The 16,985-nt window shown below is 39.0% G+C and overlaps 1 protein-coding gene across 1 annotated transcript in view; it reads right to left on the bottom strand.

Moving 5' to 3' along the window:
- The window catches only part of woc (without children), a 176,648-nt gene that overhangs the window by 60,048 nt on the left and 99,615 nt on the right, over positions 1-16,985 (bottom strand). Inside the window, exon 14 of the mRNA XM_067157257.2 lies at positions 15,916-16,104. Coding sequence (XP_067013358.2) covers positions 15,916-16,104 — 189 coding nt within the window. The remainder of the gene's footprint in view (positions 1-15,915; positions 16,105-16,985) is intronic.

The following is a 16,985-nucleotide window of genomic DNA, read 5'->3' as shown; positions in this document are numbered from 1 at the left end:
TGTATGGCTATGGTTGTTGTACAACTGTTCTAAAGTTGTGAATCCTTCCCCAAAGTCCTGACATTAACCCCATAAAGAATTTATGGGATATACTGGAAAATAACATATGGAAACTTTCCATAAATTCCAAAGCTGATGTGAAGAGATGACTGCAAGAGCAGGAAAAATTGTCCCATTCCACCACAAGAAACTTGTGGAGAGCAAGCCGTGGTGCCTGACGGAAGTACTTCGCAGGAAGGGAAGAATCACGAAGTATTAATATTCCTGCATGGACTCCATACTTCATATTTTTGTCATACTTTCATTTTTGTCCAAATATTTATGAACAGGCAATTTTGTATTATTGTAACATACGTTTCAAATTTTTTGTGTATTATGAAATGAACAGCATATTTATTTTTGGTATCTGCATGTGTAACCATTCTGGAGTATGAAAAATTAAACTATGTATGTTTGTTATTAATTTTTATGTTAAATATAAAGGAACTCTGCCTGTCCGAAAAATTATGACTGTCAATGCACGATTAAACCATAGCCATTACTATGATACAATCATTTCAAATTCAAATTCATGATGACCTGATGTTCCTTGACATTTAATTTAATTTGGTGTCTTATAAGAGGAAACTTCCATATTTAATGGATGTGAAGTAGTTTTAATCCTACATCTTTGATAAATCACTCGTAAATTATATTATTTTATTTACACAAAACACACAACACTTCCGACCATCACAGAAACACGCAACAGTAAACACACCCCTCCATACAGAGTTGATGTCAGGAAAGATACAGATGTAAAACGAGCTTAAACCACGTCTAGTGCTGGGCTCGAGTACACTGGAAGAAGAAGCAGCTCGTTGATGATGATGATGCTGTCATCAACCCAATAATAATAATAATAATAATAATAATAATAATAATAATAATAATAATAATAATAAAAGAATGCCTGTATGCCAGTGAATGCCTGACCATGAACTACAAGCTGGAGAAGCTAGAGGTCTTGGGAAGAAGAATCCTTAGAAAAATTATGGAAGCTGTCCAAACTGAAAGCGGATGGAAACTTCGGAGCAACAAAGAAGTTTACCAGAAGGAGGAAAGAATCTTTGAGACCATGAAGAAAAGGAGATTGGAGTTTCTCGGACCTCTGTACAGAGTGAACGCCAACAGACTAGCCAAACACATATCTGATTACTCCTAGAGAAAAATAAAAGGCCACTACAGCATGGATTAAGGAAACGAAGGAGGATATGAAAAGGTTAAACATCTTGGAGGTCCATCTGTTAGAAAGAAATACATTTAGGAACAAAACAGAAGTTGTCAAATTGAAACGCTTGCACACGGTAGCTGAGGCCATACGATTATTATTAGAAAAACACATTTATATCAGAGGTGTATTTTATAGACAAATGACATACAATAAAATGGTATTTGCAGATGAGGAATGACAGAAAAGAAACAAAACGAATGAAAGCTACTGGGCAATTCGGAAAGAAAACTTACCGAAGAAGATGACCAGACAATGATCGACTGAAGTGGTACAATGAAGCCGAAGGAGAAGAGGAAGAGGAAGAAGAAAGGTACTGGCTGGTCGACCAGCTGTTTTGAAACAAATATCAAGAAGCAGAGAGCAAAGTCGATTCATTCTGACTGGAGCAGGCAATATGAAGGATTTTAGGGTTCCGTATTGCATTATGGATTTATTTTATACCTTGGAGGATAAAAAAAAAAATTGTTGACATTGGGCAAAAGCCCAAAAGCTTATTATTACGTCTACAATTACAGGCCGTGAAAGCATCAACCTAAACAAAACTATTGATAGCAGAATAATGTAGAAGTCTTCCTCGTGAACAGTCGAGATTTTCCTCTGAAGACGCGGAGCAAAGTTCTCTGCGAAACATAAATAGTTTCACCTTGTTTTCTTGACATGGCATAAGCCCAAAAGCCCGTATCATGTCTATAAAAATATATATTTTTTCCCATAAGTTTAATACGATCACACTTTACTTCTTAAATAACCTTTCGACTGTGGCTTTGGGTTATATCTGAGCAATTTTTGAAGTTCCGCGGTTCATTACTGTACCATATTTACAGATTGAAATGAGTAAATCAACTTCTGGGGTCGTGCCGTTTCTCACACAAAGAACTACATAGTTAAAAATTCTTAGCAAGAATTTACAAATATTGTCCATCTATTCAATACAAAAATATATTTTTGTATTGTATTTGTATTAGCAAGAATTTAAAACTATATTAAGTCAACATGGAACAAAAAATGACATCACAAAGAACTACACAGAATTATCATCTATATTCCTTCACAGAATAAACTTAAAACTAGGAGTGAACCACAAATTGTTGTGCAAAGAACGGGTACAATAGCATAAGTGATGGAGAAATCATAAGATTTCAGATAAAAACTGAACAAACTTCACTGGAGTTCAGCACAATTTTCACATGCACAACCTGCTCTTTGAACCTGAGGAGCATCAATGGAGATCCATGTGTAAATGCCGACAGCCAGAGATTGGCCACTTTATCAAGCAAATAGTTATTTTCCCCAAAAATGAGTATAGTCACCTAGTAATTGGAGAAGTAGATGTTCAGAGAAAGAAATCCTCTGAAGCTTGAAAATTTCTTGATGATGATTCTCAACTTGAAATCTGCATTTCAGCATAACATTTAAGATCTGTCTGTCAGGTTACCCAGAGGTTAGTTGTATTCTCAAATAACACAACCAACGGTTATCTGGTTATAGCAAAACTGCAAAAACTATTTGCAGCGCCAAAATGAGTCGTACTAGGCAAGATGAGGAATGAAGTAGTTTGCCACTGCTTTCCTCATTGGACCAGAAAGTGCTACTACAACACAACTGACCCTAATGCCTAATTTACACGATGCCAGTTGATGAGATAATTGTTTGTGACAGTTGTCCTCTTAAGTATTGGGACAATCTCTGGCCAGTCCAGTTGAATGAGAACCCATTCAGACGAGGAAGCTATTGCCACGCCAGAAAATGATGAGAAATGGCTGAGTGTGCAGTGTCTGTAGTATCCCGTGAGAAATTAAATTTATTTTGTAATTATATGTGCCGAGAATTCATTGCAGAGTCATGCAAAGTTTTGACCTCTACCACATCGAATTCCTGAATGTTAATTTTATCAGTAATTTCAGAAATTGCCACTTGACGAGTATTTTTGTCTTTGTACAGGTCTTGGTGCTGGTCCCACAAACATCATCGTTTCCTATACAGCTCAATGAATTTTACGTTAGCATTGTCACCCTACTTTGAAGCCATAATTACGCGAACAGCTTACAAATAATTTAAAATTAAGGCATTTACATTATCAAGACCACGCAGATGGCTGCACCTCTAGGTTGACGCCACAAGCAAACTGGCATAAAATAAATATACAGCTACGGCCTGTCACGTTCATACGGCGCTAAGTGTTCCGACAATACTGAGCTCCGGGTGGTGGGTGTTGCAGCTGTGCCCAGTTGGTTCTCCTCAGTTTACTCCTGGAGACAATTAATTGCCACGGCAATTGTGAGGGCAATTGCCTAGACAACTAGACCGAAGGGTTCACGCCTAGCCAATAAATGAAAGCCAGGCAACTGTCTTCTGACAATTATCTCATCAACTGGCATTGTGTAAACTAGGCACAAGAGTAATACCTTTCATAACGATCAGACGCACTGGTTGTGCTCCGAATGCCATTACTCAGCACAACCCGTACCCCAGCAACTTCCATAGTGTCACAGCCATGGATGAGACCGAGACTTTGGTCGAAGCTACACTTTGTTCTGGCCTGTGCCGAGAGATGGATGCAGAAGTACTTTATCCATCATCAAGAAATGGCAACAGGCAGACATAAGATCTGTGTTGGTAAAACAGACTTTAGATTTATGAACAATATATCGTACTATAAAGTCAAAGTATTCTGATGCAAAGTAATAATAAAAAAGAGATGCATGTGTGTGTTGAGTATTCATCCCAAAGGCTGATTTGATCCTCAACATCTCTGCCATTAGCTGTCATAGATGGCCTAGGCATCACTTAAGAGGCATACTAGGGAGATGAGAAGCAAGGTAATTTCCCAATGTCTTCCTCACAGAGTCAGACATTGCTAATACATATCATTAATGATGATAATAATGTTATTGGTTTTATGTCCCAGTTAACTACTGTAACTGATTTTGGAGATGCCAAGGTGCCAGAATTTTGTAGTTCTTTTGCAATCAATAATTCTATGAAAAACAAAACAAAAACACACCCCTTACTAACTATTATGAAAACATGCTTTTCAACTTGGATCAGAGAAATAACCCTAACCTTAATTTGAACAAAATTTCTGAGCAGGCCAATATCTTTTTAAAAACATTAATATTCATTCCGATAAACATAGGAAAAAAGGTTAAAACTAATCAACTTATTTATAACTCTTCCAGTAAGGTTCTCCCTCGAACATGTCCCCTCTCACCCCTTCCCCCAGTTTCTTGCAGCTAACAGTTGATACTTACAGAAATTGGAGATGATGTTCCACCTAATCAACACTTCTATATACAGGTAGAAATTTTAATTTCATATTGTTAGAAAAGTTTCAGTACTCTTTGTACAATCTTCAGTAACAGATGTGAGAAATTTTAAGAGAATAAATTAGCACCAAAAGAGAAAACCTTAAAATAACCTTAATAAATAAATAAAAATTAGAAAGTCCCATGTATTCAAGAAGTGGATGAAAACTTAGTCTAAGGAAACTCAATTAAAATCAGTAGAAAAATATGGCAAACACACCCTTTCTACATTGCTACAAATCGACTTCAATGAATATATGTAGATCGACATACGAAGTATTTGCATGTTTACAAGTGGTACAAGATGTATATGTTGTGTATTGAAACCGTACAGTTCTAAGACACTTGTTCAACATAGATCAATGAATCCAATGTATGGAAGGAACCTTGTCTTGAAGTAACACTTGAAATAAATGTGTGACACATTAAAAGTACTAAAAGCTTTTGTTATAAATAAGTGACAAAGTTTGGAGTGATATTCATCAAATTGAAAAGTATTAAAAATAAGTAGCACAAGAAAAGGAGGAAACGGGTCTAACAATACGAAATAAAAATTTCTACCTCTATATAGAAGTGTTGATTATGTAGTACATCTTCCCTCTTTCAGTATTTGTCTATACCAGCAGGGAAATGAAAATCATTAATTATGCTAACAGTTGTCTCACTTAGCAGTCTGTTTAGTTCCTGTGTGTAGCGCACATTTGTTTACATCACAGTATTCAATTCATGTTCTGTCCTTTGTAATTGCCCTTTCCCCATTTCATAACTTATGTCTGTAAACAATTCTTATACCATTTTTCTCTTCATTTTTTAAATGTTAATCTGAGCAACACACAGCCAATCATGCATTCCGTGATGACATAGCATTTTAATCAAATACACAATCAAATGTGTTCTCAAGCACTTCAATACCAACGAATATTTCCCCAAATTAACATATTCTTCATAATCATCATCATTTCCCCTTGTCCAGCTCCTGCCATATTGATGGCACTTCTCCACCGTTGCCTCTCCTTCCACCACTCCTCTTCAGTAATTGTATTCCAGTCCAGTCTTCTTTTTCTTATACTGTTCTTGACAGAGTCCATCCATCTTGCTAGGGGCCTCCTTCTTGCCCTCTTTCCTTCCATCTTAGCCTCCAACACTTGTTTTGTATCCTTCCCTCCTCCACCCTCAAAACATGTCCAAACCATCTCAATTTAATCTTCATCCTGTCATTCAGTTTTCCTACTCCTTTTTCCTACCCTCTTTTCTGACTTCAACATTTCTTATTCTGTCTTTCCTTGTCTTCCCTACCATACTCCTCAGGAACTTCATCTTACTGGCCTGAATTATACTCTCATTTCTTGCTGCCATCTAAGATGTCGTCTGACCTATGATCCGGTTCAACCTTCCTGGATGCACACATTATCTTCAGCCACTGGATATGCCACATTTTCGGTACTTCAACGTGGTGCTAAAGTGGACCGAGTATCACGCCAGGGATTCAATTTCATTGCTGATGCAGGTAACACACAATAAATCCTGTTCTCCTGCCTGTGTATACTTCGTTACATATTCTTGAAATTAAGCTAGATAAGAAAACTTCACAATTAGACCAAAAAACTTTCAGACAACACCTGAGCAGATATTTGACGAAAACAAGCAGTGTGATTCAGAAGACTGCTGCACCGAGTATTCGTTAAATACACCAATTGTGATCAGAAAAACTGTATCATTTTATACATCCTGGACATGCGCATCCTCATTATATTTTACTGAAAGCCAACTGCAATTCACAGAGTGAGAATGTTCATGGTCGTAAAGCACAATATAACTTATGATGGCACATAATTGGCGCGTATCTGCAAACTCTTAGTCAATCCCATACACATAAACTGTAACTCGAGAACCTTTGCATGAAGAAGAGAATTTTTAAAGACTTGCTTTAAGAGGAGAAGTAATTTTGAAAATGATAGTTAAGTTCAAATTTTACATTGGGAATTTTGAATTATAAAACTTTTAAAGGTACGATAATACATTTCTTTTTGCAGTTTAAGAGAACATTTCAAAAACTGGTTGTCCCAAATAAATGTTTACACTATTTGAACATTTTTACATTAATAACTGAAACATAAATATGTGAAACGTTACAATTTCAAAATGTCTGTTAACAGTAGTAATTCATCATCTGCAAAATTGCCTCCACACTTTCAACCGTTTTCATTCTTTTCCTGTCATATCCTCTCTCCTTTATACCATACTCGGTTCCTTCTCTCTCAAATCTGTCACATAATCTTGTGAATGTCACACGTAACAGTGGCGCAGTGTTAAAATATGCCCACATCGGCTCTGGTCCCCAACACGTTCTAGCATTTCCAAACACTTTAAAATCTACTTAAGTTGTTCGAGGCTGCAAACCGAACTAAAAATCATACAGTGGCTCAAACACACTCAACATTGTCTTTCATTATCATCTTTAAAATTTTCAATCAATCAATCAATCAATCAATCAATCAATCAATCAATCAATCAATCAATCAATCAATCAATCAATCAATCGATCAATACTGAACTGCATTTAGGGCAGTCGCCCAGGTGGTTTCCTACAAATGGATATGTGCCCCAATTTGTCCTCTTGAATTCCAACTTTATATTCATATTGTGATCTTTCCTACTTTTAAAGACACCACTCAAATTTATTCATCTACTAATGTCATTCCACGCCATCTGTCCGCTGACAGCTCGGAACATACCACTTAGTCGAGCAGCTCGTCTTATTTCTCCCAGTTCTTCCCAGCCCAAACTTAGCAACATTTTTGTAACGCTACTCTTTTGTCGGAAATCACCCAGAACAAATCGAGCTGCTTTTCTTTGGATTTTTTCCAGTTCTTGAATCAAGTAATCCTGGTGAGGCTCCCATACACTGGAACCATACTCTAGTTGGGGTCTTACCAGACTTATATGCCCTCTCCTTTACATCCTTACAACAACCCCTAAACACCCTCATAATCATGTGCAGAGATGTGTATCCTTTATTTACAATCCCATTTATGTGATTACCCCAATGAAGATCTTTCCTTATATTTTTCCCGATATGCTTTACGCCGCACCGACACAGATAGGTCTTATGGCGATGATGGGACAGGAAAGGCCTAGGAATGGGAAGGAAGCAGCCGTGGCCTTAATTAATGTACAGCCCCCGCATTCGCCTGGTATGAAAATGGGAAACCACGGAAAAACCATCTTCAGTTCTGCTGACAGTGGGGTTTGAACCCACTATCTCCCGGATGCGAGCTCACAGCTGCGTGCCCCTAACCGCACGGCCAACTCGCCCGGTCAGGCTGCTTTTAACAGTTTCTCTATTACTACTGTTCAAAAAGAATAAACATTAATTTGGCACATCCAGTTACAAGGCACACTGAATTTCATTGTGACAGAGCTTATACGATTGGAGGAACAAAATTTATGCAACACTCTAATTTTCAACAGTGGAAGGTGTATGCCCTGCCACCCCACCACCAATCAGTGCAGATACAACTTTAAAGCATTCCCTTAAAAAAAAAAAAAAAAAACATAAAAATTAATGCATTTCAAAGATATATTTTAGGTAAATTTGTACTTATGTTATCAATGATCCAAGTTATTTTATAAGGTTATTTGATTGAAAGGCCAGTAAGTAGTTCGGGTAAAACTACAACCTCCCTTTAGAATGTACCGTAACACAAAATATGATTCCAATCCTTAGTAATACTCAAGATCTTCACATCATTCAGTGAAATATTAACAAATTATCTCCATCTTAACACAGAAGACCTCAAAATCTCCAAATATCAGCTAAAAGAGAAGCAGAAGCTTCTTTCTTACAAAATGCTGTTGAGCATGGGTATAGTCACTCAAGAAAAATAAAGAATGAGTCCATGGTATTATATGCTCCTTGCACTTAATATTCTATCAGATTTAATTTTAAAATTAATTAAGCAATGTTAATTAATAATCTATTCGTACTAACAAATATAATTCACCAAGCATGTCAATAAAAACCCAGTGGATACCCACAACAATCTAAAGGTTCAATTGTTTCAAAAATATATTCCTTTGTAAATCTGTACTTACGTTATCAATGATCGAATGATTGAAAGGCCAGTAAGTAGTTTGGGTAGTTCGGTTAAAACTAAAACTTTCCTTTAGAAAGTATCATTTTCAATTGCGGAAGGAGGCGGACAAAGGTAGGGTCTTACATGTGCCTCACCAATTATGATAAAATGTTGCAGGGATGTTCTATATTGGAAATAGACATGTGCTTTGGCGTTTTTGTACACAATCCTTAGTGTTTGAAAAATTGAGGTCAAAGTTGATGACGGAAAATTATATTTTCAATGCTGTACATCGAAAGATTGTGTAAAAACATGTTTTATTTATGTAATAGGGGGTCCAAGTTTAATAATATTAGAGTTATTAACGTTTTTGTCTTTTCATGCTATAGCAGAGCGAGATTGGCGTCGACTACCAATTGAATTATTGTTTCATTTGTCAGTACCTTCAACCTCATGAAATACAGGTATACTATACTTCTGATATACAATATCCAAGGGATATGGATTGTATAATTTCAATAAAATCATTAAGGGCTCCACAAGAGGCATATGCAAAAATATTGAACATTACATGGAGATTATTAAACAAAACTCCTGATGTTTTACTTCAGAAAAAGGCAAACAAAAACTATTTTGGTTTTTCTGATTATCAGATTCACAAAAAAAATAAATAATAAAGCCACATCCAAGAATCAAATACGGACCAGCAGTTTGGTAGTCTCACGCCGACCTCGCTCTGCTACAGCATGAAAACACAAAAATGTTAATAACACTAATATTAACTTTGACTCCATACTGTATAAAAAACATGCTTTTAGACATTCATTCGATTTATAGCATTGAAAATACGATTTTTCGTCATCAACTTTGACCTAATTTTTTTCTTCAAAAACTTGGGAGTGTCTAGCAAAATGCCGAAACATGTGTGTCTTAATTTTTATTACAGAAAATCCCTGCAAACTTTTATTAAAATCAGTGAGGCACATGTCAGACCCTCCCCTTGTGAGAGGAAGGAGAAGGTACAAGATGATAGATGGCATCAAAGGAGGAGAATCTAAAGGGGATGGCAGAACACAGGTGAGCATGGAGAGGTGCCTGTGGGTAGAGCACATGATGATGATGATGATGATGATGATGAATTGCTTCTGAGAAAAGTGTTTTAACTTTTCCAATACCATGCACTCATTCTTCTGTTTGAGCGACTGTACATCCAATGGAATTGTATTCAATCATTAGAAAAGTGACATACTGATCTCTTCAAAATATTCATCCCTGATGAGAAGCAATTTCCCTCAGGAGTTTTAAAAAGGAATCCTATTCACACTTTTCAAAATGTTACACACTATAGCGAGAAATCTGAAATAATGACCTCAAAGTACAGTAATTTAAAATATGTTTTCCTCCGTTCATTCGCTTAGTGAACACATCTGACCTCTTGGTACAAAACTCCTATCTAAAATTCTAAAATAAGGTACGCACAATACTGTTTCTTTCCTATTCAATCAACCCCTGCACCACATATATGCAGTAACAATGGAAATAATGGGAAGGAACAAACAAATGCCAAATCAAGTCAAATATACCTATAGAAAGGAACAAGTTCCCTTTAAGCGTGTCTCACCTGTGGGTGGGGGCGGTAGAATAACACCCACGGTAACCCCCGCCCGTTGTAAGAGGCGACTAAAAGGGGACTCAGGGGCTCTGAACTTCAGAGCGCGGGTTGGCGACCACAGGCCCTTATCTGAGTCCTGGCATTGCTTCCACTTACTTGTGCCAGGCTCCTCACTTTGATCTATCCTATCCGACTCTCTAGGTCAACTCGTGCTCTTTTCCGATCCCGACGGTATTACGCATGGAGGCCTAGGGAGTCTCATTTTCATGCCCTTCGTGGCCCTTGTCTTCCTTTGGCTGATACCTTCAAGTGTCGAACCCCTTCCATTTTTCTGATTAGTGTTATATAAAGGATGCTTGCCTAGCTGTATTTTCTCTTAAAACAATAATCACTACCACCACCACTTTTTGGCGTGCATTCATGTCACAGGTTTAATGGACATTGTTTGCTTTTCTCTTCTGCTATGTATGCTAACCCTACGGCAATTATTCTGGATTTTTTGATTGGCTACTTTCACCTGGGCATGACTGCTTACGTCAATGGCAACTTTCTCGCGGTTAGGTACCGATAATGTATCCTTCCCCCTCTTTTCCACTTTTTATTGGATATCTTTGGTAATTTATGCATTTATTACATTATTTATTAATTGTTATTGCTAATATTCTTTCTGGACCCACCTTTTTTTAAATTACTTTGTATTTTTATGCTAGCTTTCGATATTCTTCATAGTAATTTTTACTGTTAGAGTCTTCCAGTGCTATTTTTCATCCACTGCATCCAGCACCTTCTACCGCACTACATAACACCAGCCCATCGTTGGCTATTCGAGACTCTCCGCCAGCACTCTACAGCAGCTGCTTCGCTGCACATTCGCTGTGGCAGCTCCTTGGCTGCACGCACGCATTTAGCGGCTCCTTGGCCGCAGACTCTCTGCCAGCACTCTACAGCAGCTCCTTGGCTGGACGTTCGCTTCGGCAGCTCCTTGGCTGCACACTTGCATCGGCGGCTATTTGGGCGCATACTCTCTACCAGCACTCTACAGCAATTGCTTCGCTGTATATTCACTTCGGCAGCTCCCTGGCTGCACACTCGCATTGGCGGCTCCTTGGCCGCATGCTCTTTGTTGCACTCTGCCTGAGGTTAACCACCTTGCCGTCACTTATGGGTACACATACTGCAGTTATGAGCCTCCCCAGCATGACAGGCAGGTGACAACGTTGCTGCGATTGCGGCTGACTTGGCTGCCCTTTTCATTCTACAAGAAACAAAGATACATATCAAATGGCAGCTTGGACTCTGCTTCTTATGGTGAGGTATTCGCCGGCTACTTTAGTAAAACTTATGAATCCTTTTCGTAAGTTTTCTCCAACATAGATTACCTCTTTTCTCACTATGCCAGTTCTTCCACATCAATTTCATCTCAGTCCCTGACAATCTTGTTTCTGTTCCTGGTTTCATTCATGAGGGCAGAATTCAAAACTCATTGAGGGAACATCTCAATAGTGAAGGATAGGAAGGAAATCACACAAAAAAAAAAGAAGAGAAAAAAGTTAAAGGAGGTAACAGACTAGGAATACTGGACAAAACACAAAAAATGAAAGGTCAGTGTAGGAAGAGGAAGCAACAGAGAGAGGAGACAAGGATAAACATGTCTTCCTTTTTATGTACAGGATGACCTAAAAGTCTGTTAACATTTGATGAGGCAATACCTCAAGAAATATTGGAGGTAGAGAGGTAGTAACTAACCCACATGACTGGCATGACATAGGGTTTTAATGACACCAAAATAAAGTACGTAAAGTTTCATTAACAATGCCCTTTCTGGTAACGTCAACATGCCGCGATTGCAGACGCATCTAACTCCCTCTCTCGTGACAGCTCCTTTTATACCTCACATGGGTCTCACGCGGCATCACTGATGTGCTGCTGTCCAGCACCATCTGTTGGCCTGTTTGTGCACTCGTTGTTGGTGTCAATCAAACCCCATATCACGCCAATCATTTGTGTTAATTATTACTCTCTATCTCCAATATTCCGTGAAGTATTGCCTTGTCAAATGTTAACAGACTTGCACTTATCTATCAATATATTACTTGATCCCAACATTTGACTGGTTGTTTGTTTCTGTAACTTATATTGACAGGTTAGGTTTCTTTTCTTCTTCTGTGTCTGTCCTAAATTTCTAGCCGTTTACCACCTGCTGTATTTATCTTTTTGACTCTTCCCTTTTCCTGTCTTTTAACCCAGCTTTCAAGACTGAAGATCCGTCAAGTTGACCCCATAGAGCGTGTTGTTGCTTGCCCTTCTGATGAAGCAGGGTAGCATAAACAAGCTCATTGGGGACAGTCCGGCTCTTTGGCGAAATCACACGGCCTTCGGAGCCCCGAGTTCGATTCCTGGCTGGGTTAGGAATTTTAACCTTCATTGGTCAATTCCTCTGGATCGAGAGCTGGGTGTGTGTGTCATCTTCAGCATTAGAATTCATCATAGGTAAGGTCCTATCCTCACAGACAAGCAGGTTCCCCATGGCCGTGAACTCGGAAGACCTGCACCAGGCCTCTCTGGAGGCCATTATTATTGTTAACGGGACCAAGAACAAATGGATGCAGAAGAACTGGAATTAATTAGGACAGAGTCTATCTATTTGAACACAGCAGTGTATGAAGATGCCCTTTTGTGTTTTCACCATCACTTCTAAGACAGGATGACAACCTGAATATCTTCCTTAAATCTTCAAAAAACCTTTGTAGGGCTCCTCGAGCAAGACCGTAAACCTCAATTGGCTCCAAGTACAGCACTGTGCTTTTATTTGCAAACGAAATGGGATTCTTTCCTGAACATTCTTTTCACAGCTTTCTCTCACGGCATTGTCTTACTATTGTTTTATTACTAGGACATGTCATGGTCTAACCACATTAGTTTCTTTAACAAAGACATCTGGGAAAATAAACAAGGTTTGTCCTTGTCTCTTCTTTCTATCACTCCCTCTTCCTACACTGAGCTGACAGTCATTGTGTTTATTTCATTATGTGCTCCTATTCATGTTCCTTATATTTCTAAATAAGGCTTGATTTTTCACTTGTTTATTCCCTTCCATTACTCAATCTCAATTTTTTGTGATCTCTTAACACACATGCAAAATTCCACAAGCTGTGTACATGAAGTGATTCTTATGAAAATATTATAATAATTAACTAGGGCTAAGGTTGGAGAAAAAGTTCTCAAAAGATTTGATAAGATACGACTTCAGATTTCCCCGGGTAGGCAGGAAAGAAAAAAATTCACATTCAGGATTACATCCAATGTGACTTGCTCATAATGGAACCATTTGTACTTTAAAACTGCATGGCCGCAGCAAAAAAGAAAAAAAAAAATCATCCCTCATTTCCAACTGAATATTTAGCTTTCACAATTGCGCTGTACTTGAAAGATAAATATTCAATTCCATGGCTTACAGCAGGAGAATAGAGCAGAAGCTGTAGTTCCTGACCTGAAGCCCAGATCTCTGATAACAGAACAAGAATGATCTACACCTCCGTAGCAGCTCAACTGGGAGAGAATTGAACGTGAAATTCGAAGGTTGCAAGTTCAGCTATCACCGGTGCGTGGTTAGCCATTTTTGTTCTGTAAGCCAATTTTACATCTCTTCAGCATAAACTACAAACTTTGTCTGGAAAGCCTCGAGACTGCGACTCCTACTGTAATGAGAATTAACTCGATGTACTCTATCAGCAGGTAATACGTACTCTGTAACCTTAATTTGACCCTTGCCTGCGATTCCACCTAATTTTGCCAGGTGGCAGAACTACTGTTGACTGGGTGGCAATAAGAGTATACTATGGATGTGAAAATCCAGCAGCAGGTGAGCATAAAATTCGGTGTGAATTTAGAGAAGACAATCTAACAACCTGGAACCTTACCCAACATCCTCCCCGCCATTCAGAAATATTGTGTACCACTGAAGCAATAGTGCTTGTGATAACTGCTCACTATAAGCATGCTGCATAAGTTCCAGGTTTCTGTAGCTGTCTTTCCTGACTTCATACACAATTTTATAGTCACGTGTTACTTGATTTTTCACATCAACCCAGTTAAGAATACTACCGCAGTGCAGACATCTGTGCTACTGAGTGCTGTCCCGCCACTAGGTGGATTTATAATAATAATGTTATTGGCTTTATGTCCCACCAACTACTTTTACAGCTTTTGGACATGCCGAGGTGTCGGAATTTAGTCCCACAAGAGTTCTTTGACGTGCCAATAAATCTACCGACATAAGGCTGATGTACAAGTGCTATTTTTTTCGCGATTGGTCGCGAAATTAAAACCATAGTGAGAAGCCGATGAAGCCTTATGCAGATGTGTTGCGCAGCATCTCTAGTATGCCCGTTGACTGCGTTATGCTGCACTTATCAGTTCTGAGCACGCAGTGAGCCCGTAAACATGCCCAGAGCAATAGAGTCTCCACCTTGTGAAGTGCGTGCTGTCATTCGAGTTCTTCATGCTGAGGGATGCACTGCAATTTTCTCAAATCGCCTGATCAACTCGCTGAACAAGATCATTGGTTGAAAGTCGCATCTTTTCCTGACCGCTTGCATCATTAACGTCTGTACTTAGGCTTCAAAATTCCTGCACCATTATCGCACTTTCCTGTCACTCATGAAAGTTCTATCGTACGCATTACTCATTCGTTGATGAATTTCGGCAGCATTGCACCCCTCAGCATGAAGAAATTTAATCACAGCATGCACTTCTCACTTGGCGGGAGATGCTATTGCTCTTGGCATTTACGTGCTCACTGTACGCTCAGAGCTGACAAGTGCGATGACACACGGTCAACGGGCATACTAGAGACTCTGCACAACACATCTGCATAAGACTTAACCGGCTTAGACCGTGGTTTGAATTTTGCGACCAATCGGTGGTTGAAATAAAAATAGCCCTCGTATCTGAGCACCTTCAAATACCACAGGACTGAGCAAGGATCGAACCTGCCAAGTTGGGGTCAGAAGGCCAGTGTCTCAATTGTCTGAGCCACTCAGCCATGCATAAGGCGGATTTGCATGGAATCAGAGTCAAGGATCAGTTCAAGGCATAATCTCGCAGCAAAGTAACTGTAGTTAATTCTAATTCTCATTACAATTAGAGTCACAGCTTGAAAACTTTCCAGAAAAGAGCTGTATATGAACTTGACATGTCTAGAAGCAAAATGTCTATTTCAGATCTATCCAAGTTTCCAACAAGCTTCCAAGAACACTTTCCGAGGGCAGCACGTGAAGGGGCACGTCAACCTGCCCAATTGTTTCATTCACTGCACATTACTCGCTACACTGCGTAACAGTTCTAAAGTAACATGCCCGATTCACTTTAATTGGAAAATAAAAAAATAAATTCTCCTTGAAGAAACTCGAATTCTTCGGCACTCCTTTAAGAAATTCCCTCTCCCTTGTTTTCCTGTATAAGAAGAGGAGAATGCAGCCTTTTGTCCCTGCTGGCGGACAGCAGAAAGCTCCTGTTTTCATTCTTGAACAAGTTGCTGACGATCTGCTTGCTCCTCTTCTTACAGTTCTGTAGACAAGTAAAGTGCTTACTTACAAAGCCAATGGAACATGCACCATGATAACAGCAGAATGCTGCCAAGAAACTCACCATCATTCTGCTCCATCGATGACTGCGACTGGGCGGTGATTGTCGAGGGTGTGAGGGCGGCTTCTAGATCCACGGCAGGCTCGTCCAGTTCTGACGCCATCTTCAGTGCCATCTGCAGCATGTCTTCACCGAACGTATTACTAGTGTCCACTGCCTCCGGACTGAACCCTCCCTCAGCAGCGGAACTTGCTGTCAACACAAAAGCATTTATTTCACTAAGGTGCTAAACAGAGTATGCAATTTCTCCTTGAACATGAAGAGAGTCATTTCCAAGCAAATAAAAGTTACAGTGAAACCTCGTTAGTGCGTTCCTCATTAACACGTTTTCCCGCTTAGTACGTTGTAAACTCGAAGTCCCGATTCTCATCATATTAAATCTATGTACAAATACTTCACCTATCACGTCACAAATTTTTGTTATTACCACTTTGTACGATCACATTTTTTCTAGCCCTGAAAATTTTATTTGTCATCCCTTGTGAAAAGACCATGATTTCCAACTTGGGTGAGAAAGAGCCCTCGCTACAGTTGCATAATAACGGGAAAAGACCTTGAATTTCTGAACATCACAGCATAAGCTGCACCTTCGGGAAGCAAGCCGTTAGCTCAGGAATGTTTAGTTAGGCTTGCCGGTTAGCAACGAGATTGCTGAACAATACAATGAGCCTGTATGTGCTTGTATTTCGCATTTCATTCTGAAATTAAAAAGTGATTTTATGTTGAGTGGTATGGGGAGGGGTAGGGTATATTTGTCTCCTGACAGCATACATCTGCATTAAGAACATAATTGTCTGCAGTTGACTAGAGTGGTGTATTTATTTCCTGTGACAGTCTAGTTGTGGATTCGGAAAAAGTAATGAAATTCCTCGCTAATGAAGACAAAATTAAAATCTATCCGAAAGTGGACTAGCACCCGCAACTTTAAGCGTGAAGAGATAGCGCGAAACTTGCACCTTCAAGTTTCGACTCGATCATTCCAGTTGGTCAAATAGATGTTTCAAAATGGTGGTCAAAGTCGCACATGGTCGAGTGTAACCTCAAATTTATTGTCTAAGTGTGACCAGAAAATA

This window comes from Anabrus simplex, chromosome 13 (genome assembly GCF_040414725.1).
Source record: "Anabrus simplex isolate iqAnaSimp1 chromosome 13, ASM4041472v1, whole genome shotgun sequence".
Classification (NCBI taxonomy): domain Eukaryota; kingdom Metazoa; phylum Arthropoda; class Insecta; order Orthoptera; family Tettigoniidae; genus Anabrus; species Anabrus simplex.
This window is presented reverse-complemented; position numbering and strand designations above follow the sequence as displayed.